General features: G+C 40.2%; 1 protein-coding gene across 2 annotated transcripts in view; it reads right to left on the reverse strand.

Annotated features, from left to right (window-relative positions):
- The window catches only part of ezrb (ezrin b), a 32180-nt gene extending 7303 nt beyond the window's left edge, over positions 1-24877 (reverse strand). Inside the window, exons 1-9 of one of the 2 annotated variants that reach the window (XM_075459608.1) lie at positions 24778-24877; positions 22940-23065; positions 16111-16194; positions 9958-10053; positions 8079-8353; positions 6929-7012; positions 6621-6767; positions 2184-2280; positions 1905-2068 (exon numbers count right to left, since the gene is read on the reverse strand). In XM_075459608.1, coding sequence (XP_075315723.1) covers positions 1905-2068; positions 2184-2280; positions 6621-6767; positions 6929-7012; positions 8079-8353; positions 9958-10053; positions 16111-16194; positions 22940-22951 — 959 coding nt within the window. In that variant the 5' untranslated portion in view covers positions 22952-23065; positions 24778-24877. Of the gene's footprint in view, positions 1-1904; positions 2069-2183; positions 2281-6620; positions 6768-6928; positions 7013-8078; positions 8354-9957; positions 10054-16110; positions 16195-22939; positions 23158-24777 lie in introns of those variants that run through there. The other variant, XM_075459609.1, reaches the window with a different exon arrangement.
- Positions 24878-26011: the final 1134 nt, after the last annotated feature.

Here is a 26011-nt window from a genome sequence, read left to right on the forward strand (position 1 = left end):
AACAAGAAAACACCTTCACACCCATCATGATCACACAGAATCTGATATAACTTCCATGTATCAGCCAGTCCTTTACAGATGGGTAATATGTCTGGAATATGATATGCTAGAAAAATAACAAAAAACTACAGAGGTCAAGTTTTAATATTCCTACCAATCGTTTTGTTTCGTTTTTTTTAAATAGAGAAAAATGTATAGAATAAAAGCAGCAAATCTGTTACCAGAAGGCACAAAATTACAAAAAAAGGAGTTTCTTTTGATCATCTAAATAATCAGCAGAGTAAACACTGTATCTGATGAAACTTTGCATTCAATGAAGTAAAACAAGGACCAAAATTTCATAATCTTACAACTAAAAAGTTTAAATGAGCAGATACTTCATGTTTAGACTCTAAGTCTTCACTGATTAGCTAAACAACCGTGACATTCAATTCTTTGTAGAAATAAAGCTCAAAAAGCGTCAACCATTCATTTAAAACACATTCTTTAAAATTAATTTCATATTGTATGCATACAGTGAACTAAACATGGATAGTCAGAGCATATCTGGAACCAACTGATCCATTCATAACTTCCTCTGCACTGGAGTTTCTGTCTGTTTTCACTCAATGGTTTTCCTGCCAAAGATTTTACAAACGGCTCGTCGTTTTTTGCATCTTTACATTTGCCGTTTGTATTCTCACCGAGTACATTTCCACTTCCTTGCATTATTTCAACACTTCTGCTGCAGTAAGAGCCAGATGCCTCCCTCAGGGTTTGTTTATGTTTAAACACGGTTTCTTATGGGACCCATCATAAAACTCCTGTAACATTTTGGACACCAGCCCTGCCTCTTACAGACAACTGTGAGCTACTGTGTGCAAACTCTGGAGATCTCCTGCTTCTCCTTTTGTTATTCACTGTGTTGTCTGCGCTGTGTTACATCACCATGTTTGAACAGCTGTGTGGAACAGACTGTGGGCTGACAGCTGTTGCTGAGACCAGGGTCATATTCACTTTCAGTTCAGCCGACGCAGGAAGTAAACTACACTTGACAAGGAATGCTGAATTTTTTTTATATGAATGCCTCTGTTTACATACTGAACTTCACTGGACTATCTTTAGTATCTACCGGCGATAAATCTGTTCAACTGAATGAGGTCAAGTGCTCTGCTGGTTTAATCTTATCATATCACATATCATATTTACAGAAATACAGCTATTCTTACCTCCAATAAGGTTTTTAAGGCACACAGTTGCACACAGACTGAGCATAAAGCACAGATGTATCATCCTGATCTAAATAAAATTAGGCCACTATGATTTTAATTTTTGTCCTACGTTATCTAAAAACCAGTAGTGGACAGATCCTGTGGTGGCCAAAAGAAGACATATTTTATATACTGTCACAGGCATAGTTTCTAGTTTTATCTTCTATAAAGTCAGCTTCTCAACACATTTTTGCTGCTCTTTTTCGTGTCACTGTGTCATATCGTTGCAGTTTGGACTGATGTTTCAACAAAACGGGAGAGATGAAAAGTAAACATTTTAGGGGGAAATTATTCCATTAACTGAGAAAATAACTGACAGATTAATTGGTTATGGGAATAATACTAAGTAAACAACATTTTCTCCTCACATAATCACCTGCGATGCAATAAAAAAAAATGCAGAACCATTCGTTAGGCTGAGTGACGCTGTATCATGACCTTAACTAGTTGAAACTGACATCTTATCATGTTCCCCGTCATGACAACATCTGCCATGTGACTAACTGCCAAACATTTGTATCACATGTCTTTGTATATCAATGAATCTAGTTTCATTCTTACAGTTGAGCTGTCCTTGAAATGACTTCCAAAGGAAACTCCACTTCACATGTTTTGAATCTGCACATTTTTCCTTCTTTCCAAGAATCTGCATACCTCTCCATCTGTCTCTGTTGCTTCTCCTCTCTGGCCTGGGCCTTCATCTGCTGCACCTCAATCGTGTCGGGCTTGCGGCGACGCATGTACAGCTCGTGGTTGCCCATGCAAAGCTGCAAGATGCGCTTGTTGATCCTCAGTCTCGGTGCAAAAAACACAAAGTCCTATAATTTGGAGATGAGACAAAAAGAAAAACAATAAAAATGAGGAGAAAATCCACTGAATGCCCACTGCGCTGAACAGAGAAACCTCAGAAATTTCAGATGACATTTTACTCACTGGTGATTTTTTGTCAATAGGTTTGATGATGAACTTCTTGTCGTTGAAAGAAATGTTTCTAATCTCACTCCAAGGAAAGCCGATCTTTGGGGTCAGTCTGAAAGAGAGACAACATGAACGTGGACGTTATTAGTCACATGCAAGAACGCAGGAGAAGGGCCCGAAGAACTCAGTCCAGACATCCAGTCCTTTCTCAATCACTGTCTATACACAAATGCACTTCTCGGACATTCCCAGCTGGAGATTCGTTCTCTCAACAGGACACACTGCTGTTACTCATGAATCAAGCACAAGCACATAGAAATATCTGCAATATCAACGAGTAAAAGGAGAGCAAAATATGGGTTGTCAGAAAGGAGTGTGAGAGAGCAACAGTACTGATGTTTTCAATCACTCGCAGTGATTTCTCCAGAGGATTATTAGCTTTTTTCTTTCTCAAACATGGCATCATTGGGTCATTATATGTTGTGAACATCATGTTGTCGACATCAGGTTTCCCACATGCATTCTCTCAGGGCTATTAGTGCATGTGCGAAAAACACCTTATATCATTTACGATGAAAAAAGAATGTCAATTAAGACAGCCCATATTCTTCTGATAAGTTTTCACCAACAACAAGTAAAAGAGTAAGATATAAAGACATTATTTCCAACAATACACCATAAAACTAACAATAACTACAAGTAACCAGTGATCACTGAGGCCAAATCATTGATAGACTTAGAAGATTTGAGTTTGGATTTGTAAGAACTCAAGTACAAGCAAACAAAGAAAAAAAAGGAATAAACAAGAAATAGCATGCTCATCCAAAACTTCTTAAAGTACTCTAGTGCAATGCACTGATTTCAACTTTAAGAACTTTACTGACTGAGACAGTAGGCATGCATACATCCATCAGAGATACAATGCAGTAAATGTTGCTCATGCTTAGATTTCTCCATTCAGAGCGATACTCAATGAAACTGCTGGAAGCAAACCAAGAAACCAAGTCCCACCCAGGTTTTATCATATTTACACAGGTTTACTGTCTCCTCTATAATATATTCTAAAGTTTTACTACCAGTTTAATAGTTGACTCTAAATCTCTACATTTATATAACTCTCACATATGCTAAGCTGCTGCCTGAGGACATCAACCACAAACTAACACTATTAGTATTCCTTTTAAGTTGGCTGTAGGCTTTGTATGAATGCATCTTTGTGGTTGGTTTAGTTATATATTTCATTGTAATATGATGCAAAAATAAAAGCACTTTGAGCTGCGTTCTATGTATGAATGAAGTGAAGAGACTGTATGAGAGCAGGCTGTGGGCGAGGAGACAATTGTGAATGGCATTTTTCCAGGCAGTAGCAGCTTTACAGTATCTATTACAGCAATAGGGACAATTTAAGCATAATGTATACATAATCAAACAATTCTAGCCATTTCAGCAACATCCCATCGATCCACCTCATCAAATTGTCAGACTTAGTGTCATCAGGCTAATCCTCTCTGGCTAACAGCGAACGTGGCTGAGGGATGAATTCAGGGTGTGGCAGCTCACTGTTCTGTTGTGCCAGACAAAATGAACCACAGCCAATTTCATTCAACACAATACAAAGCAGCAGTGTAAACATGGACAAGCTGATAGTGTTGTAATCTGGAAAAGCAGCCGCCCACCTTGCAGTGAAACTCACTGCTGTGAAACTGTACTGCCTAAACTGGAATTTCACTCCATCGCTGACCCTGACACATGCTTGTGGCATGGAGAAAATGATGAGGAGGTATCTACTGAATATTTAAATCCGAGTCTTGTGGTTTCTTGAGCTGTGCTTTATCAATGAACTTGTGTCGGACAAAACTTCCAATTTCCACAGGAAAACGTGTGGGTTTAAAATGCCAGAAAAGATTACGTTTTGATACATCTTTGTCATGTTGCTGGAGTGAAACTAAAAGAATTTTCAATGTCAATCAAAATGTTTGCTTATTTGACCAGTTCAACTATTGTTTGGTATACAAAAGGTCAATAAGTGAAAAAGGTCATTGAATAGTGTGTTATTATTGTTATGTCCCTAATCATTGAAGACCCAAAGGATAATGAGTTTACAATGATCAAAATGAGAGTGTCCAATATGTTTGCTTAAAAAATGACTTTTTAAGCAAACCGATTTTTGTCTTTAAACCAGAGTCAAGGATACGATAAAACATATTCCAAGGCTTCAGATACTGTTGCAGCCTGTTTGGAAATTATCCCCAATTCAATTTATTTCACCTGCAAAGATATGTGGTCATTATTTGTGTGTGCAGCAACAAATTAAGTGATGAATGTATGTAGTGTGGATGTGTGTTTGACACTGCCAACTCAACTCTCGAAAAAGAAACTAGAAACTAAGAGCATAAGGAGTTAAACCAACTCCAGGCTCGCCTCTGTAAAGCCTTGGCTGCACTGCTGCATTGTGGGCTAGCTGCCCTCATTGGAGAGACAGTGTAATAGGTTAGTCTCACATTCTTAAGTGCCGCACAGCTTGAAAAACCAGTTGGCGTTGCCATGGTTACAGCAGAAGGCACCGTGGAGGAGAGGCATTTCTTTGCTGGTCCCGGGAGGCGCATAAAGAGACAGACTCACACAAGGATTTGTATGTTTCCGAGTTTCTCACTCATGTTGGAAGGTTCATACCACAGTTAGGTTATAATAAAGCTTAATGAAAGACTGGATACTTTACAACACAATGGCACTCACAGTAATTCAATAATTTAGACTTGAGAAGACAGAAACAGACAGTAAAGGTTCAAGTGAAGGGCCTTATGAAGCAGCTTGTTGGCTTAACTTTGTCATAACCCTGCCATGACTGTGCTGTGCTCAGTTCTTCCACTGGCAGACTGCAGACCACACTGCTTGGCAAGAAAGCTGAGACAGAGCAGCCACCTCAATATGGGAAGAGCTCTAATCTACAACAACTCAGCCAGAGCAGAGCTGGCACTATTTCCAGAGCAGGGTCAGTGACTGAAAGGCGAGTCACCTGGTTTGAAGTGCTGCTTTGACACAGGGTACTTTACTCCAGTAACCCCACAAACGAGGCCACCCGCCACAGGAGATCTCAGGACTCATTTAATCAAACAGAGGCTCCAACATTGTCCTGCACTGTAAACTCCCAACAAAAGCACAAAGACAGACAGAATGCCAGAAACGCACCCTGACATATCTCAAAAAGCAGATTCCCCTATTAGCACAATGCCATAAACTCATCAAAGGAGGATACAAAACTGTCTGTTTCTGTCTTTTAAACACGAAAAGTGTGAAGTGACTGACAGTTGGATATGTACCTGGTTCAGCAAGTCTATCTCTGATACGGAGCTGAGGCGAGAACCAGCGATGAGTCAGGTGGAAATCTTGACAGAATATATTTATCATCCAGCTTTATGTAGAATAATAATTATGCCACGACAATATGTGAACCCACACATTTATACAAATTAACTCAGGCACACCTTTATGCATTAAAGGACAAATTTCTGAACCACAACAAGCTAAAATTTGGAGTCCCACAAAAACTCTCAAGATACAAATTATTACCTGAGGGAAACCTGAGGCTCCCTAATGCTAACTGATGACTGGGCAGCTCCCCGAGGACTACATAGGTTCTTTTTTTCTGTGTGCATTCAAACCACTGACGGGAACGCTGAGGTGACAAGCGATTGGAAGAAGAATCAAAATCATGTTGTGATCCCTCAGGGCTGTACTGACCGACCATTTTACTGTATTTGTTTCATTGTAAAGCTGTGCTCAATGTTTTTGCAAATCTTTTCACGTTATTTTTCTTTTGCTTTTCAGTTTTTTTGTGTGCTGATGCAATTGATATTACACTTTCATCACCTTTACCAATTATTGGAAGGTCAAAGAAAATTTTATTCTACTCCAAAGTAGAAGCTAAAAATAGTCCCCACAAACAGATGTACACAATAAAAAAAAACTATGCCATGTATAGAAACTATACAGTATAGGGAATGTGTAGGGGATCCCATCGGTGGTCCAAGGACAGCTAATGTTACTCTAACAACAACTATTTCTTAACACTTCCTCATATTTTTTTAGTCTATTCTGAAAATGCAAAATAAATCAAAAGCCTTTCTTTTGTCTGACATTAAAACAAAATCAGCTTTTCCAAATGTTCCCCTTAACAAAGCCCCAAAACTAATCTGCAGAATTTAGATAATAAAACAGACAAAGATTAAACCAGAAGAATTGATTTTGAATTACACACTCCTTGTTCTCCATTGTTATTCCTGTCATACTATCTGCACAGCAACAGGAAGAGTGATCAAATGCAGACCTTGCCAAGCCAGTTTAGCTCTTAATCACAGGGCTGCAGCCAGGAACATGCAGAGAACAAGAGCCAGAACACAAACCAACAACAAGGCTGTGTACTCCAAGAGTCTGTTAGAATAGTGGGCTTACTTGTCTTCCTTCTCATAAATGTTGAGCCCAAGAGAGTCCACTCCTAGCCACAGCTCTGTTCCCTTCTTATTCTTGATGTCAAAGTAGTTGACTCCATACATTTCCAGGTCCTGAGCGATCTTCAGGTACTCCAGCATGGCATCCTCCCTGTAAGAAAAAGCAGGAAAATACCATACCATACCAACATTATTCATAAAACACTTTCACACAACCATAGCTGAAACAAAGTGATCAATCTCTCCAATTCCTACTGGTAGAGCAGGATTTCGAGGCATCATTACGGCACTACACAAAGTAGATTAACTCACTTCATCATCCCACAGTGCTCCTCGTGCCACACCTGAATCCTCTCTTCCCACTGTTCTCTGGATAACTTGTGTTGTTCCAGCACTCTACATACAGAGAGAGAGAGAGAGAAAAACAACAACAATCAGCTACAATTCAATGCAAAAATCAAACAAACCAGACAATTTGCTCTGTAACATTATGGACTTCCTTTTCATGCAACCACATTGTACAAAGTGAAAACCTCTAGGGGAGATGGGGAGGTACTTTCCCTGAGGCATAGTGTTTCCTTGTCTGTGAGAGTTTGGTGTTTTGGTTGCTTGTCACAGAGGGTGGAAAAACATAATAGGAAGTGTAGCACTGGAGACTCAGCAATGAACTGGAATTGCAGTGTTCTAAGTGGTATGACTGTATATTCAAATGACTTAGTCATCAGTCTTTAACAAGCCCAAACAAAAGTCCATATTTGCCTACACCTAGTTATCATGCCAACGGTGCACCACCAGTTTGTAAAACATAATCCTTTGGTATTCCAGGCTTTGTTTTATAACATGTGTCATTAGTACTGATGCATACAACTGTGACCTTACTCTTAAATGCTCTGGTCCCGCCAAAGAATTCTTTTGTTAGAATTACTTTTTCATTTTCAGACTCTTTGTACTAGTATTTTGACTTTCTAACTTCATATACTGGTGGTTGTGACCTAATCTGGGTAGAAAGTACTCACACAAAGATTTATCCTCATCTTTTCTCCAGAAGCAATGTTAATTAAATAAACAGTGCCCTTCTCTGTTCCTTTGGGTTGGATATGGGGATTATCTTTGCAACGGGTTCAACCATGGCTGCTTTTTTGAGTACCAGTTCTCTTTTATCTCTTCAACTACATATATTTTTTTGAGGGAAAAAAACACATCTAAAATGACAAATAGTTAAACCTTCTGAAATGTTCTGGCTAAATGCATGAATGAGATCACCCTATAAAGAATCTTTTAACCCTGCAAAAAGTAAACACATTCATGTTAAGTGAAGTGGTGTGAATGAGCAAACAAAAGAAGGGAATATAGAATCTGATGAGTTTGAAGTGTATTACTGCATAATGTCCTGACTTTCAAGATCAAGATGCTGAAACAAAAACGCTCCGAGTGCCATCCTGAGCATATAGGCACATCTCACCTGTGGGGCAGCAGCCGTTCAGACAGCAGGTATCCAGGCCGATGGGCCTCTTTGCTATAGTCGCCAAACTTGGCCTGAACGGAGTAGGAGGCCAGCAGCACAGCTGTCTCTGGTGGACAGTAGACCTCATCACTGAGGATGCCTTCTTTCACCTGCAGGAAGAAGAGCTTCTGGGTGATGTCTTGGATCAACTCCTCAGAAACGTCCTCCGGGAAGAACTTGCCCCGAAACTTGAATTGTAGCGGGTTCTCCTTCTTTACGTCCTGAGACGACACCTGCAGAGGATTAAAACACCGTATTTAACTACCGTTCTGTATTTTGTGTGCCTTGAACAGTTAGACGCTTGCCTGCTTTCTTGCCAAGAGCGATGATAAGTGGGACTGGGATTGTTCCTATCGCACAATTTTCCAGAAGAAATCAAATTAGCTGAATTTCCAAAAGCAAGCTTATTTTTTTTTCTTCCCTCAATTTAAAACTGAGAAAAACTGAATTGTACAAATGTCAGTTGTATTTTGAGTATGAATAAAAAGTGGCGACAAAAAAAAAAGTCCCAATCAGTAGCTTGAATACTGGACATCAACACTTTCCACTGCTGGAAACGCATTGTTACATGTGTTGCAGGGACCTTACCAAAGAGAGATTTACCCTCTCAGTCTGTGGAAACGCACTTTATTAACTGCCAGTTACAGCATGCGTTTACACAATGTGTCCTCTTCCTCCAATTTCAAAACAGGAACCAAGCGGTTTTGATTGAGAGAATGGGGTCAGGAATATTCCTGTTTGTGCTTTGCATTGTGCTGATGAGCTGCAGTGCCATGTCAGCACACAGTTTAACAGCGGCTGACTGATGCAAGGACAACTTTCTGTCTACCAGTGACCCGTGTTAATGATTACAAAATGCAAAAAGGTAACTTTTAGATTCTGCTACATGCATTAGCCCGGTTTCTGAGAGGTGTCTCAATCAGACCAATTCTCCTCAAATCCATGATTTTGCTGTTTATCCTCAAAGCCGCTGATTTTGCATTGCACTACTATAACATAGTCAGACTCACTGGCTGTTTAAAAGAAAAGTCAACATCTGCAGCAGAGCCTATAATTTCACCATTTTTAATCCATGCATTCTTCTTCCATGTCAAAACTTGCTGCCATTGCTACCCACAATGCATTTAAGCTACACTTTTGAGATTCAGTTGTGTTATGCTCTTAGTCTTCAACCTCTTCCCTGAAGTTTTAGGGATCCAGAAACTGAGACACTGGCACAGTCTGAAACATGTGGGGTTCTACTTCATTGCAGACATGACTTCATCTGCAGGATGATTTATTTAGTTTAATTATGAATAACTGTGAAATTACAGCTAGTGGAGTCCAAGTAACGTGTGTTTACTGAGGGAAACGGAAGAAAACAGAGGTAGCTATGGTTCACGAGGAGTTCAAATAATCCACCTTCAGCTGATAACATGCAGCCAGGCGGGGCCTCAAAATCAGCTTCCATGTACAGTGTGTGAATATACAAGTAATGTAATATGGTGGCTACTGATTGACTGAAGGGCAAACATTGAAGCTTTGATTATGAAGCCTCCTTAAAACATTCCATTCTTTCTCTATTATTCCATATAATTCCACAGTATTGCAAAACATGGGCTGTTCGGACGAAGGTTAATGCAGACATTAGATATCGGCATATATATTTATCAAATATTGGACATGAACACATCTATAATTCAAAAAACAGATTTAAACTGCTAAGAAGTGTTGCAAGTAGAATTCAAGTATTTCTAGTGACTGATTCGTGAAAGATTTTGACAGTGTAATGACTATTTGTTTTAGAATTTTATCATGAAATCAAACCGATAACACATTTTCTTTAAACTGATCTTACCTTTTTGTCCAGTTTTAGCCAAGTGTAGTAACCTTTGTTGTCCATATACTGGAGGCCGAAGTACCACACCTCACGTAGGCCAACGGTTTTCACCACCTGCAAAGTGAAAAAAAAGAAGTGTTCATAATGTGGCTGCAGCAAATGTCTGCTGGTTATTTTTGGGTCTGTGAAATGTTAAAACAATGTTGCAAAAATAGCAATTACAGCCTGCATGAGTACAAGGTAACACAGTTATAAAACCAGTGAGGCTGTTCTATTATTTTTGTACATTACTACCAGTTTCTTTGTAAGGTAAAATCAATTATGAATAATAAGTTATAGAACAAAACCAAGAAAAAACATTTCAATTAATTTCCTTTTAAATTTGGGGGCATGAGGAATATAGACTAATCTCGTGGACGACCCTCTTAGAATTACACATTCCCAGGCTGGAGTAGGGAGGCAGGTGGTGCAGTAAGCTAAGACAAACGGAGGCCTTCTTAAATATTACATCTCTGATTTCAGCTACATGTAACAGTAATCTAATGGTAACCACTGTAAAACTATCCTTGTATTCCTGGTTGTTTTCTCTTTCTAAAACACAAAGTGTCATTGTCTTAAAAATTGTGAAAACAGTTGTGGGTATTGATACTTTTTCCACCCTCGACACCAATGGTTTTATTTCCAGTCATGTGTGACTGAGGGTTTGATCAAAGAGGCACATCGAACTGTTTTCTAAAATACTTTACAACATAAAAACTTGTGTCTCTGCTTGCATCCTAAGACATTCTTGGTTCACATCGTATCTGATGAGATACGCTGTTGCACACAAGAGCACCGTGCGGCCTGGTCTTCAACAAAGTGGTTCTATTGTTTGACCACTGAGGGTGAGTGACACTGTATAACGAGGGTGTGCTGCATGACTGGCATCCTGTCTCCGACTCCAGGAACAGACGGAGAAGGCTGGAGACAGGCGGGGTGAGTTTGCTGCTGGGCCATTTCGAAACTGCTGCTCCTTATTATTAACATCTTAAAATGCAGATTATGAAGGCAGTTTTGATTTCAACCGCACTGGAAACACTTCACGTCCAACCTTACAGGCTTTTTTTGAAGATCAGCAGTTTGAAGATTTTTTTTTTTTTTTAAACAACCAGCTTTTGACCCCGCAGCTGGAGCAGTCAGTTATAGCTCTGGAATAATCACTTCTGCTGTAGGACGAGTTACCATTTTCCACTGGCTTCTCTCAAAGACAAAACTAAATAAAGTCTCTTTATGGCCAGCAGAGAAGTTTTCCAACAGCACAGAGTGGGAAAGCAGGTTTTTTTGTCTCCATGTACGTGTGACTAAGTTCCCATCCAATACTCTGCTGGGCCCTTTTTGAATGCATCTCTGCCAAATTCCCCACCCAGTCACCAGGTAAGGTGCTAAGTTGCCTGGGTAATGTGTGAGTCAACATGATGACACTACAGCCAAGTGTGTTCCCAATGATAAGCTCCAGGAAAGCTTCAAATTAAAATCAAACTCCCCCTCACTTGGTGTCCGGCACTAAACACAGGGCAGGCCGAGCTGCGGGAGTTAAAAGATGAATGGCTTTGATTCAGGCACCTTTTAATGGACTGTATTCAGCAGCAAGCACTACAGGAGGCCTGAAATGAGAGAGCACTTCAGGCTGCATCACCTGTAATGAAACTCACGAGGCCTCAAAAAACAAACAGCCCTTTCATGTTGATTTTTGCTTTAGGGTCCACAGAGTGAGAGGCAGGAAAATAGTGGGTTGCCAAACAGATATCAGTCATCTGCTTTATAGTCCACAGTGAAAACGCTTGATGCAAACTTGTCATTTCTTTACCAACCTTAAACAACCCTGTGATTTACCTTAACAGGAGATAAACCTGTTTAAATAATATGCTGCAAGTATGCAGTACTTTAAAGGAAGATTAAATCTGGGGACACAGGTTTTCTAAACTACTGCGCTGCAGCCTCAGGTTGTTTTGGCAGGTTGCTTTGACTTTAATGTGAGGTTACATTAGTTTGAAGTAATGTGCATCAAGGGCTCAGAAGTAAACCTTTGTCATGCAGTACCATCCCACTTTCAAAGTCATACATTTGAAACCATAACAATAAGGCCAAGACTTATTTTCACCTAGTTTACATCAGTATGTATTAATAACTTCCCAATTATAGAATAAGTTAGGTGACATAAATTGGAAAACATAGCAGAAAATGAAGGTTTTTGTCAGAATGAGCTTCCCAGCTGCTCCAGCAAGTGCTGGTGATTACATGTAGGGTGGTAATCCTACAAACAAGACTGTTCAGTGATCAGTTAACAGGTGTGTGACCTGTCTCCTAACAACAGAAGAACATAACTATTGTTCCACTGCAACTGTAAATGACAGACATAAGAAAAGACTTTGATGCTTTTATAAAAACCTAGTGTTAACGCATCTTTTTATTTTGTGTACAGTTGTTTGGATGAACAACTCTATGCAAACAGCACAAAAATAAAAGCTTGTATGAGCTTTAAGAAGAGCTTTAAGAGGCAGCCTGCAGAAGTCTGCCTCATATACTGGCAATCATTAAAAAAAAAAAAAAACTCTGTGAAACATTGGCGGCCAGGCTGAAGACGCTAAACCTTTTTTCCGGGTCACCGGCCACTTCAGACTCATTTTAGGTTGACAAGCCATGCTGCTGGCATAGCGCATTCTACAACCTCACAGTCAGACAAAGAGTGAAACTTTCTCCCCATTTTATGGGAGCTCAGGCCCTGTGGTGAGAGAGGAATGCCGCTGGCCTGAAAAAGCATTACTCACTGCATCCTCTAGGCTAAATAACCCAGAGTCCTCCAGTGACTGAGGAGGGGAAGGGAGGGGTTCACCTAGTCGGGCCCCATTCAAGGAACCCACCAGCACAAAAATGAAAGAGAGTGTGTCAAGGTGGGAACCGGTGGTGCGGGCAACAAATACTGACGTAAAGAAAAATGTGTTTATTGCTGTGAAATCACATTTTCACTGTGACTGTAGTGAGCAGTCAAAGGAGTTTACAAAGTCAGCATTGCCTGGTCTAATATCTAAAAACTGTCCTGGTAAATTAGGACAAGTTTTAGTACAAATCTGCAGCAGTTTATGAATTAAACTTTTACGTGTGGGTTGGGCGACCGCCTCAACAAGTTTCAAGTTTTGCTTCTGGCACCTCTCTTCAGAGAGATTATCTGGACTTGGACTGAGTTCAATACATTGTTGAACTGTTTCAAATTTGCCATGTTTTCAGACGGTTAACATAACTCTTCTGACTTTTTAAATTGATACAAACCAGTTTGACAAGGCTAAAGCTGATCTTTAACAATCACTCTAATACAGAAGGGAGTATGTAGATATTGGCTGAGGGCACACTTCCAAAACGATATCAGTGGCTTAATACCTATTGAAAGAAGCATCAGCACACAGTCATATGGAAGTGAAACTGCAGGAGGGTGTGTAGGGGAGTGGCAGGCGTTCCTCTTTAAGAGCTGCATGACAGGGACGAAGGCTATGATCAGTGCTGACCACACAGGCTACACCAGACCTCGCACTCGCCCTGAGAATGAGCTCACTGCTGTTACTCAGCATTTCCACAGAACCTGCTCAACACTTTTATGGCACTTCTGCTTCTGCTGACAATTACCGCCAAGTCAGCTACTTTAAATGGAGGTGTCAGACTTCAGGGACACTCAAGCTAAATGTCAGCCAATGGAATAAGTAGCATCCATTCCTCGTGTTCAAACTGGTGAATTGAGTCTTTGTATGAAAATAGAGCACTGAACTATCTTCGACACCGTCACAGGGAGGGGGTGATTATCAGTGGAACACCCCACTGGGAGCTATTCTAACAAGTAGGTGGAGAAACTAGCAACTATAAATAGAAAGATGTCAAAGGGGACTAACAAGCTATTGTTTCATTTAACAAACGTACCCACAGACAGACATTTTTGCATATTGCTGTTGTTGTTGATGGGCTTTTAGGGATTTTGCCCTCACCATAATTGTATACAAATCTTTTGACTTAATTTTTCTACAAAGCAGCTCAGTCAAGGGGTGAATCCCCTGACACGCAGCCATGGCCGCTACACTTGAATTGAAAAACGAGTTATACAGGAAGTGGTTAAAACAATGCCTTTCCTTCCCCGGTGCAGACATGAAGCCACAGAGGAGCTCATACTAATGACCTGACATCTACATTTGAATCTTACTGGCTGTGCTTCACAATGGAAATGCACAATGAGAAGAAAAGGGAATTTATTATCTAGTAAGGAAATGACCATTAAAAGTAAACTGTTTTTAAACAACTATCGTCCATTGCACCGTAATGGGGATAAATGACACTATCTTGCAACGTGCAACAAGCATTGGTTTATAAAATGAAGCTAAAATGTTTATGTTTATGCATTTAGCAGATGCTTTTCTCCAAAGCGACTTACAAATGAGGATATAATATTACAGCTTACAATTAGCTACATAGAAGGAAAACCACCTGTCAGGCTCTGTCAGAGGTGACAGTGTAGAGATAGAGTGCGGGCAAAGTACAGAAAGAGAAAGAGCAGTAGAGGGGGCAGGGAAGTACAGGGTATGGGTAGGAGATGCTCTCTGAAGAGCTGGGTCTTCAAGAGTTTCTTGAAGATATTCAGGGACGCCCCTGTTCTTATAGCGCTCGGTATGTCATTGCACCATCGTGGAACGAAACATGAAAAGAGTCTGGATTGTCTTGCGAGAGCATTCAAGTAGATGTGAGCTGTTCCATTAAGCACTTTGTAGGCCAACTTCAGTGACGATAAGGCCGTCTAAGAGTAGCCAGTGGAGCTCAACAAACGGAGGGGTGACGCCTGCTCTTTTAGGCTGATTGAAGACCAGACGCGACGCCGCGTTCTGGACCATCCATACCATACTTGTAATGGTTTACAAGCATGAATCCATAAAGTTTCTAAATAAATAAATTAATATCATCAACTCCTAATAAATTATTAGAAAAGAATACATTGTAAAAATTGTATGACAGAGTACTAAACCTGACATCTACAACCACAGGAGGAGTAAGTTTCCTTTACTGAGCTGACGCCCTTCACTGTCTGCTGACACTGTGGAACTTACCACACAGAATTCATTCAAAACTTGAAAGCCATAAACCATTTCCTTGATAAACAAGAATAATAATTTCCTCAAGAATAGTCCCTGACCTTGACCAGGAGGACAGTGACTGATAAGAAATCTTGAAGCCAAAAGCTCCACTAACCTCGGAAGATCATTTTTCAGAGCTAGAAGTGATAACAGTTAGCAAACTTTTTATGGGCAGACTTCAAACAGATCTGAGCAAATCAGTAAATTGATATGTATAGGTACTTAACTGATGATCAACAGTGCATAGGATTTCTCTGCATTGGAGAAGAAGCGGACACAGTAACAGGAAACCATTTGTTTGAGGACAAAAATGAGAAAAAGACTACTTCATAGTAGCTATTTAAGTGTCAATTACAATTTTGACTTCCAGATAAATTAAAGTTGAAAGAGATATGCTTTGCAATCATGGTGTTGTTTTTATCTCATTTACTTCTTATGAATCTTGGCACATGGCTGAAGTATAGGCTGGCCCATAGCTTACCATCGAGGACATATAGGCCCTCTGTCACTCTTTGCTTGGATTCTATGCAGGGCTGTAAATCACCAGGGCCTGGGCTTCTGGTTGCCCCTGTCCAGGCCATAGAGCAACCATGATGGAGAGAGCAGCTGGCATAAAATGTTTGCCTTTCTGCTTCTGCTTTAGTGTCAAGTCCCTGAGTGACCCACCTCAGTACTATACATAATAACCTACACCCTATGAGTGATTTGCCTCTTAAGTCTTAGTTTGACTGGTTTTAATCTTTCACTGCTGCTCTTTCGTCTTCTTTGGTGTTTTAAGGCAGTTAAACTTGACAATATGTGCAGCTAAGTCCATAATTTCAAGTGGGCTTCAGATTCTCAGTTATATTCTATTATGCGTGGATGTGAGCTTGATTCCCGCATCGTCATCGGCGAGAATCAAGCAGCTGTACCTCAGAGATGGTAGTAGGTGGATTTATTTTCACTGTAAATTTTCTAATAACTTCTTTCCAGAGGGATCTTCATGCACTGCTGCTGAAAGTCAAAGAAAGACTGATATGAACTCTACCTGGTCAAACAGCTGCTTGCCGTTGGTGCTGGGCTGGATGGCAAACTCCAGCTCAGCGTCCATGGTGGTGACCCGAACATTGACCTGTAGAAAAACATCAGAAGACAAGAGTTCAATTGTTGACACAGTGAAACAGAGCGGATCTCATAGGTAAGAACGTGTGCCGAACTACTGCAGAGCATTGCTTGGGGGGTTATGTGTGTTTGTGTATGTTTAGTAAGGGGGTGTATTTGCAGAGTAAACAGATGGGGCTCTGCTTTCTGAGACTGAATTGAAGTGAACTATGCTGCAAAGTCAGAGGTATTAGAATATTCAGGGAAGGCTGCAAATGCTTCAGCTCAAATGTGGAAATAACACATTTGTTCATGTCCCAAACTAGATGCAGGTCTAACAGTAGTTTCACACGTTGATCAATGGCAAAAATGGTTTGAGTATTGGTTAAACTACAGTGCCATTTATAGAAATAAGGCATGTCTACCAGATCTCTGGTTAATGACTGATCACAGTGACCTGTGCATACAAAAAAGGAGGTCTGATTAACTAACATGTCCGTTGTGGTCATCAAATTCAATATCCATTTTAAGATCTGCCCCACTGATTAATGCTCAATTTCAACTGCAAACAGCATGACTGAAAATAATAATAAAAACTGACATCTACCGTGTATCACAATGGTTAGAAACAATATTCAGTATTGTGGGTTTTGTTAGTAATCAGCAAACTGCATCTGAATTTAACACAAAGGTCGTGAAACAATACACAGATATTTACAATGGCTGCTTTGAGGTAATGCACATACTGAGTGTCTTTTGTGGGTAAAATGTGAAATGTCTCTGGTATTTGCGGGGGTTATGAAAAGACTCGGACCCTCTGAGTATTGACTGAGCTTATTAATGGGCAGTGAAAATGATACAAAGAGGTGAGTGGACAGAGTGGAGAGAGAAAGCCTCCTAACAGAAGCCTCCAGTGACATCTTTCATCTCTAGTCCATTGTGTGCCGAGCCTCAGCGGTGAATAAATTCAATGCCGCCCTTTGGAAAAAAGATGTTTATGTCTGGTGAGTCACTGCAACCATGATTCCCATGAAGCTGCATGGGCTGAGGCCGGCCCTCTGTCACTGACAGAGGCAAATCCTGCAGAGAAGGCTAATACAATCACAGCATCGAATGGAAAGCACCCAACGTACTGTATGTGCTGTCCAGGATTTGGCAAGGAAACAGAAGTCTAGACAGTGGATATTCAAGATGCCCCATCTTCTTAACCATGTGCCTGCTGTAGCCAGAGGCTCCACAGAGACAGACTCTTAGTTTTCCACCAGTGAAATCAAAATAATGAAACACTAAGAGCCACGAAGACTTTCTAGCTCGATCCTGTGATGGCAAACGTGTGTACAATTTGTGTCAGTTGCCCAATTAAGCAACCAGGTTCAAGTCAAAGCTTAAGAGCAGGGGAAGGAGGGGGGAAACCTGCATTTACTTTGCACTAAACAAAGCTCCCCTTTCAGCTCCAGTGCCCCGGCAGTGCCCCACTATCATCATCTACATCCTACTGGAGCCAGATTACTAAAATCAACCACAAAAACTGCAACAGAAGTGATTAAAAACAGTTCAAATGAATGTTTTTTTTTTGTTTTTTTTTTTTTAACTCTCTCCTTGTTAAAAAAGATAGTTCTGCTGTTCAGACAGTTTGAGATGTTTCTTTCAACATCACAGTTACAGATGGAGCACCTAGAAAAACACACCCTCACCAACAGAGAGTGGAATATGTGAATTTGTGGCACAGACGAGCCAACAGAAACCACTGAGTGAATGATATCTGATCTGAAACCAGGTCCTCTAACAGTACAACACAATAAACTGAGGCCATTCACAGCAGTAAAGAAAACATGACACATATGCTAAAAAATATACCGGGCAAGGCCCCAGAGTTCCACAAAGAGCAACTTTAGTCAGAGGAAAGTATGAGTTTATATTAACCATTCAAATCCCAGCTTCATTAGTCATTAGAGTAATTACCGACTCACTCATTTATCTACAGGGGCTCTCAAATACAATAACACGCAGCTTATGCAAGGTTGGTAACCAGGAAACAATAACACAAGCGCTACCTACGTAACACAGGAGGAAAAAAGAGGTGATCAAAAGATCAAAAGACACTGCACATGATCAACTTTTATTTGGAGAGGCTTTTATAATGAGAGTAATTTCAAGAAATGTATTTCCCTACTATATCACAGTTGGATATGGACCAGGACCGTTTCCATGTCTGTGCATCCATGGTTTGGCAAGCCTTGCATTAAGCTTTGAAGCAGTAGGAAAAAGCAACTCTGTCCTCATTGTGTCCAATTTACAGAACCAGGCAACCTAAACTGCATATTTAATATACAATATTCTAAACCTAAATACAGCACCAAACAACTATTTCTTATGTTGAAGCCTTCCTCCCTCTGTGCGCATCATATTCTTTGTTCACATGTTCTGTGTTAAGCCAGTAGGTCCAGCCACTCACGCGTGTTAAGTACATGTAAGTCCTCGTTGTGCGGTACAGAACTAACAAACTTCTTTATTTTTGTGCGGTTTTAGTTTTTCAAATACATTAAGTGCTAGTTTTAAGTTTGAAATTGAGGATCATGTTTCCAATAAAAGTTCGGACAGGGTCCTTTTTTTACCACTATTATTTTAGCTCTTCTTTCAACACTCTTTAGGTGTTTGGAAACTAATGAGACCAGTTACTGGGTTTTAAAGATGAAATGTTTAACGTTTATCTGTTCAGGTTTTCAGCTGTTTCAGCAATTTGTGGACTTCTTCTGTGCATTTGTTCCTTCCTTCTTTCAGCGAGTGACAAACCGGAACATCAGTTTATTACCAAGACAACAGAGCTATTCTGTTGTCATTTGTTTAAATGTGGTTAAATATTGTTTCACCGACATATGAGGGAACTTCCAGGCATCCTATTTTAGGGAAGGCTGCAAATATTGTTCAGCATAAATGGGGCCTTCGCAATAAATGTGCAGGCTACTGTTGTCATGCGCATTAAAGCACCACCATACAATGACAGATGCCGGTTGTTGAGCTGTGTCTTGATAACAAGTAGGATTGCCCCTTTTTCTTTTTAGTCTACAAGAGTCAGTGCACATCATTTCAAACGGAAAAGTTTGGATTTTGATTTGTAAGACCAGTGCTTCAGAGCACATGAAGGGATTTCCACAAGTTTGGTTTTTAATGCTGTGCATTCTTATATTAGATCTTATATTGGTTTTAAGCATTGTCACATTCACTAATATTTCTCCTGAATCTTTAATAATATTATGTACTGCAGATGATGAAACCAGTAAAAGAGATATGAACTCCTCTGTAACTTTACTCTTTTTACACAAAATCATATAACTGACCTGTTGACAATTAGCCAAATCAGCTGTGAGATGATGCACCACATGGCTCTTTCAGCACTGCAAAATGTTTCAAGCTTTTTGATGCCCCTGCCTGAACTTTAAATTCACATGCGTATAACTTTCAAAAACAATGTCTAAATTACAACACGTGTCAGGCCATTTCTTTATAGTTTCCAATTGAATATAGATTTTAAACAATTTGCAAAAGAAAATCAATTCTGGTATAATTTATATTTTACAGCCTCGCAACTTTATTTGGCAAGAAGGTGGTAAAATATTCCTAATTAGGTCAAATTTGGTCAGTCAATAAATCAAGTCAATAAATCAAGAATGTTGGCTATTTATCAAGTCCGATGTGTGGCGTACTGACACCTGCCCCTCCCTGTTCGGCTGAATCACTCTCTCTCTCTCTGTCAGGTTAAGAAGGTGTTCAGATCAAGTTAAAGAGATGGTGTGGTCCTCACGTCTGTGGTTAGACTGAATAGGCTGCATTACATTCTTCAGTCCAGAACATTCAATGTTTAACCCTCTGCATAGTTTAGATGTTTTACAAGAGCCTGCAACAATGGGAGTTGCCATGGGGATCCCGCTGAAATTATCTGAGGGGAATATGGAAATAAATGACTGCCACCTTTGAAGGATGGTGAGAATAGCCCTACAGGCTCTGTCAACATGAAACACAAGTCATCGAAGAAAGACATTTGAGACTTGTGACCACCTCTGGATTAGTGAATCATGCTGGTGGTGGTTCCACGTATGACTGTTTTTTAGTCAATTATTTAAAAAAGTAACAAATACCAACAATAAAAGTGGACATACAAAGAAACATCCATCTATGCTGACCCTAACCCTCTGGACCGCAAGGAAACAGGATTCCAGGAGAGCCAAAAGTGCTTTCGCTTACTTCCAACAATGTGTCATTCAAATAAGTGAAACGTGAGTCTCTGAAGCATCAATACAGGAGCCTTTCAGTGCATCTTAAATCTGGTCCAAGCTCAAGCCCCTGGGTCATGTAGTCCCATCACAAGAAAATTAATTTCTCTTTTCTCTGGAATGTTTTATTATATGAAGCCAAGTACCTGAACTGTAATACTCACAGTCAGCCCGCAGGTATTTGTGCCAGTAAGAATCCAGTTTAAGGCAACTTCATACTTTCATTCTGCTTGATCTTTGCTTGTTGAGAGCAACCGCAGTAACACACACGGGGCCGGGACTTCGCATTTCAATTTCTTGACCGTGAGTTATGAGAGTGACTGAGCTTTGTCTCAAAGAGGGGTGGGTGGGGGGGGGTTATTTGTGCCTTTTGCAAGATAAGAGTTGCCTTTCACGAACAGGACAAAAGGTCAGGAGAAAGGAGATGAAGACATAGGGTGAAGATGCAGAATTCAGACCCATGGAAGGCATCTCTCATTACTCGCTCTTCAGATATAGAATTCCCCTTTTTGTGCATCTCCACAGACAACTCTTGTATTTTCACTGAATTAAACCTGAAACTTGGAGGCTCATTAAGACTTTCATACAGGTCTTAAGATTCTCAATATCTGTTTTATCCTTCCTTTTGTCCATCCAAATTTTTTGACACACAGGAGTTTAGTGCTGGATGAACAAAACAAGCCATTTTTAACTGTGTGAAGGCTAATCTTTTATTCAAGGGATGAATCAAAAATAAAATAAACAAGTTGTATGCAGGATAAAGTAAATATTACTGTGGCTTTAAGTGTTATTTCCTCCTGATATATTTCTGGCTACAGTCTGGCTCCATTTATACTTCTCTGGTAATCCAATTTATTGTTCTTCATAGACGTCAACATGCAATCTCTTATTTACATATCTCACCAATACCAGAAGTGAGACTCTGCATTTGCAGGATTCATTTTAAAGCATGAAGCTCTCTGGTCAGAACAGCATCAAAGGAATGGCTTCATTAAAACAGACTTAGTGTCCTTTTGATATTTTTCACGCCATGCTGCAAAGCCTGGACCAGTCATGTGGCCACCAACTGAAAAGTAGCTATACGTTATGAATGCTTGTGAGCTCCTCTTGGTCCCATGGAAAAAGAATAGAGTTTTATATTATCGCCCAAACAAGCTTGATTTGCGGCAACAGTTTGTTGCTGCTATCAAATAAAAATGATGTCATTTCCACAGCGACCCTCATGACAACCCTGAGGCCTTTCTAAACAAACCAACAACGCGCTTTATGACACTGAACGCTGCTTTGGTCATTGTCATCACAATACTGCTCTGTTCACCAGAAGCCTGAACTAAATTATACCAGTTACTGTAGAAAAAATAAAATCTAATTTAAGTCCTGTTTTCTACGGGGTTCTTATCAAACTTTGCTGAATGTTTTGGGCATCTCTGGGCTTTAACCTTTTCATCGAGAGAAGTTTCTTTCAAAAGGTGAAAAAAATTTAAATTTGCTTTAGTCACATCCATATCCAAGAAATCTCCATCACATTTTCCTACATACAGTAAAATCCACATGGGCTTGACCAAAAATTTCCAAACAGTGAGCTGAAGGAGGGGTATATGTGACTGTACAGCATGAAACAGATAGGGTGGGGCACGGCAAAGTGAGTCAGGAGGAACTGAAGGCAAAAAAATCTGTTCAAGACTATTGAACAGTTTCAAAGAAACTCTTTGAATAGCTTAAGTCCAAAAAGACCTAAGAGGGCTTTCAAATTTCGGTCTCAAAAATCCGAACGGAGCCTTTTCATCCTGCTTGTTCGTGATATTGTACAGCAGCACAGGTCCTGATTTAACAGATTAATCTGCGCCGGTGTCCGCCCACACCGTAACTACATCCTAAAACAAATCTGCTTCTCTGTGTGTTTCAGGAAATAGACCCAAACAGCTCTTGTTGCTAGCTTTAGTCCAAAGTGATCTCATACATGTAGGACACCCCCAGGATATGCAGGAACATGTGATTTGAGTGGCATTCCCCTTTAACACAGACCCCATTTTTACAGTTATATGACATAACTACATACTGAGTCCTGTTAAAATAATATTGTACTGTTCCTGTTTAGTTTAATGCTTCACATTTTGTATCTTTCTGTCCATGTGAAATGACATGTAAGTGGGTGAATATATCAAACTGTTTTTATTTCAAAAAGCACATCCAAACATGATTTATCACCCCTAAAAGATCAATAAATACCTACTTAGGCTCTGTTGTGACATTTGGAAAGTAAATATAACATCTTTAAGACGTTCTGGCATGAGTCAACAACCAATATACTAAATTATTTCTAAGGTTTTCATTTAGTTAATTGACCCAGAGATTACATTAACCTAACTTGAATGTTAGATTATAGTGGTTAAACAAAGTTCTGACCACATTAAACGTCATCCGGCAATATTTCTGTGTCTCGTCCACCTGTAGCTGCGATTCAACAAAACTCAGTAAACATCTGGAAACCAAAGAGTCACTTACCGCTTTGGGCATTTTTCTGTCTTTTTTTCCGGGCTCTGCGCGAGAAACAGTGAATAAAAATCAATGTTTCCAACAAAAAACTAAAAGACTTGCGCTCTGTGTGGCTGCGGTTCTCACCGTGCCTTCCTGAAATGAGAGAAAAGAGGAGAAACGAGTTTCAGACACTTCTGCCTTACTTAAACCCGGCTGAGGGCAGTTCGACACTCCTGTGGGCGACAGTCATCATAACGTATCACCGCGGAAACCGACAAGTTAACAGCAACCATCCATAATACAAGAGGCGCTTAATGACGCCTTCAAAATAAGACCAACACGATGCTCACACGTCCCCATGTGGTGGAACAAAGCTTGCTTTCAGTCAAATACAACCAAATCATTCATCCAATTCATTCAATTATTACAGCTAATGTTAATCAGTCCATCGAGTATTCATTCAGTTCTTATCATCCCCTTTAATTTATAAAGAATCAGATAGGTGGAGTAAACCCTACCTTTATGGGATTTATACATAACACTAGATAAAACAGAAACATTGTGTTAATTTGAACAAAACCAGACGTTTAAAATGAACATGTACATGTTTTTTCAATTGAAATCGGGCTTCTAAAAACCAGACAGACCCAGATAATGATCAAGTTTTTCCTGCATGTTTATGCTCAGCTCTACTCAAACGGAGCTAGGCACTCAGCACACACTCCAAATGTCCATATTTCTGCAACTTTTAGTTAAAGTAGAAACGCGTAAGTGTATATTAATACTGCTCCATTAACTTCTCTGTTTTTTTTTTCAGGCGGCCACTCATGAAAAAGTGTAAGAAGCGTCAACTTGGCTTGACTAAAATCCTTATTTCATAATCGCGGCGTCTTCTGACAAAATACCATTCCAGTAATTTCAAAGATGTTTGCACATCAACAAGATCAATTTTTAATTATCTTTTCAACAGTATTTCTTTTCAAATAATTCATTGAATCAATTATTTTCCTAATTGTCTAAAGACGTTTTGTGGATTGGTATGATTTTTAATTTGCAGTTTAGACGCTGTTTAACACAAACCAAAAAAAAAAAAAAAGCATGCTATTCGACATTTTAATCTGAAATACAGCACCGGAAGTGACCCAGTTTATCCATTATTGACACAATTGAATCACCGAAGCACATGTAAGTTAAATTTAGTATTTAACTTGCCTCACCCATTTTACCCATAGGATAAACTCATCGTCTCCACCCGTGTCTGTTTTAGCCTTCTATTATGACGCCTTCTTACGCCAATAAACCCACACCTCAATTGAGATTCATGACCTTTCATGCCACTATTGCTCTGTGTCGTTTGACAAAATCGTTAAGGAATAAAAGAAACAATACTGCGCCTTACAACACAAAACAATAGCAGTTCTCTGCCATACTGTACCCTTTAGATGTGTTTACAAAGTATGGAAATGTAACAAAGTGATCATGTACAGAGCAGGGAATACTTCCAGGGATGGTTTTATTTATGTTGGGTGCACACCCACAGCAACCGGGAAACTATTGACACCCAGTACACAAAATCAAACTTATCCACCTAAGATCTCATAATAAAATCGACCGCAGAACTGTTTAAACACCAATATATTCATTTTGGGTTGTAACAAAGCCTCCCTTTGTGCGGAGGGGTTCATCTGCGCTGCAGTCCGCCACATCCTCACCATAATCCCACAACAGGTGTGGGATTCTCCTCCTTTGTCCTGAGCAGCAGAGAGGTGCGCGGGGGAAAAAAGTGCAAAAACAATATCTTTGAGCATCTTTGGGCTGCGCCGGGATGTGAGCTCGACAGACAGCTGCTGAGTTTGGAGTCTTACCGGAGCTGTTTTGGAGAGGAGATGATGATTGACCGGCGGTCCGAAGCGGGCAGCCGCAGATCTCCGCTCCCTGTGTTCAGCCAGGCGCAATATGGCGCTCCTCCATCCCAGAAAGTGTGCAGCCCGGCTGTCAGGATGCAGGAGCAGTCATTCCCAAAAGAGGGTGTGGGGGCTCCGGAGTGGTCACTGGTTGACTTCCACAAAACCAATCAGTTTTATTATTGTCCCACAGGTAATGATAATCTAATGGTGTAATGGTGTAACGAAATGAATGTGTTAATTGAATGTGATGAAACATAACATAATTCAATTAAACTTCAATCCCCACCCACCATAGAAATGTACACAAATTTTGCATTACATGTCGATGACTTGTATACCTTAAATGCTGAGAAAACTAAAACCTGTGAGAATTCAATCATGTGGGAAGCAGCTCTTAATTCAATGTGTAAACACATGAAAAGCTCATCAATCAGCTGAGCAAAGACTGGGGCGTCATCTGTTCCGGGCACAGTTGCTTCACAGCACAAACTTTGAGGGGGAACTGTGCGACAACCTCCACCCGCGTGCTCAACTCAACCGAGGAGGCGCTGCCGGCGAGGGGAGGAGTCAAAGGTGGAGCCGACCAATCGCACGGCGGGATTAAAATAGACTCGTATATAGCAGAGGTTAGACCTGCTTCTCACCATAGCACGAAACCGAAAAGTGATGTGACGAAGCCCTTCGCCACTTCTATTATGTAATCTTTTTCAGGTAGCTATACTTCATCTTCGTGACCAGTATCACTGATCTGATGATCCATTTTCAGTGAGCCAACAGGAAATAAAAAATGTGTGAGTTTAAACTGGCACAAAAGCACAAACCAAACCACCTCCACACCTGACTTTGGCTTTCAAAGAAACGAAAAAGCAGCTGGATTCGACCTTAATGGTTGGATGGCTACGGAAGCAGAATATTGTGACCTTTCAATAGGTATTTCTGGGCCATGCAAAACATTCTTGAATTTGCCTCGAATTAACCTTTTGCAGAGTCATGCAAAATGCAAAAAAAAAGATAAAGCCAATGGAAGGCATTTTGAATGGTCCTCTGAATATTTGGAGTTCTTTGAAACCTGTTTCACGCCTACTCTCCCATTATGGGACTTATTCTTTTCAAGTTAAAACCTTTTTAAGTGTGGTATATTGTCTGCTTTTCCTTGGTTGGAATGTTTAGACGCAGGGGAACAGACAGGAAC

The sequence above is a fragment of the Odontesthes bonariensis genome, chromosome 24, assembly GCF_027942865.1.
Source record: "Odontesthes bonariensis isolate fOdoBon6 chromosome 24, fOdoBon6.hap1, whole genome shotgun sequence".
Classification (NCBI taxonomy): domain Eukaryota; kingdom Metazoa; phylum Chordata; class Actinopteri; order Atheriniformes; family Atherinopsidae; genus Odontesthes; species Odontesthes bonariensis.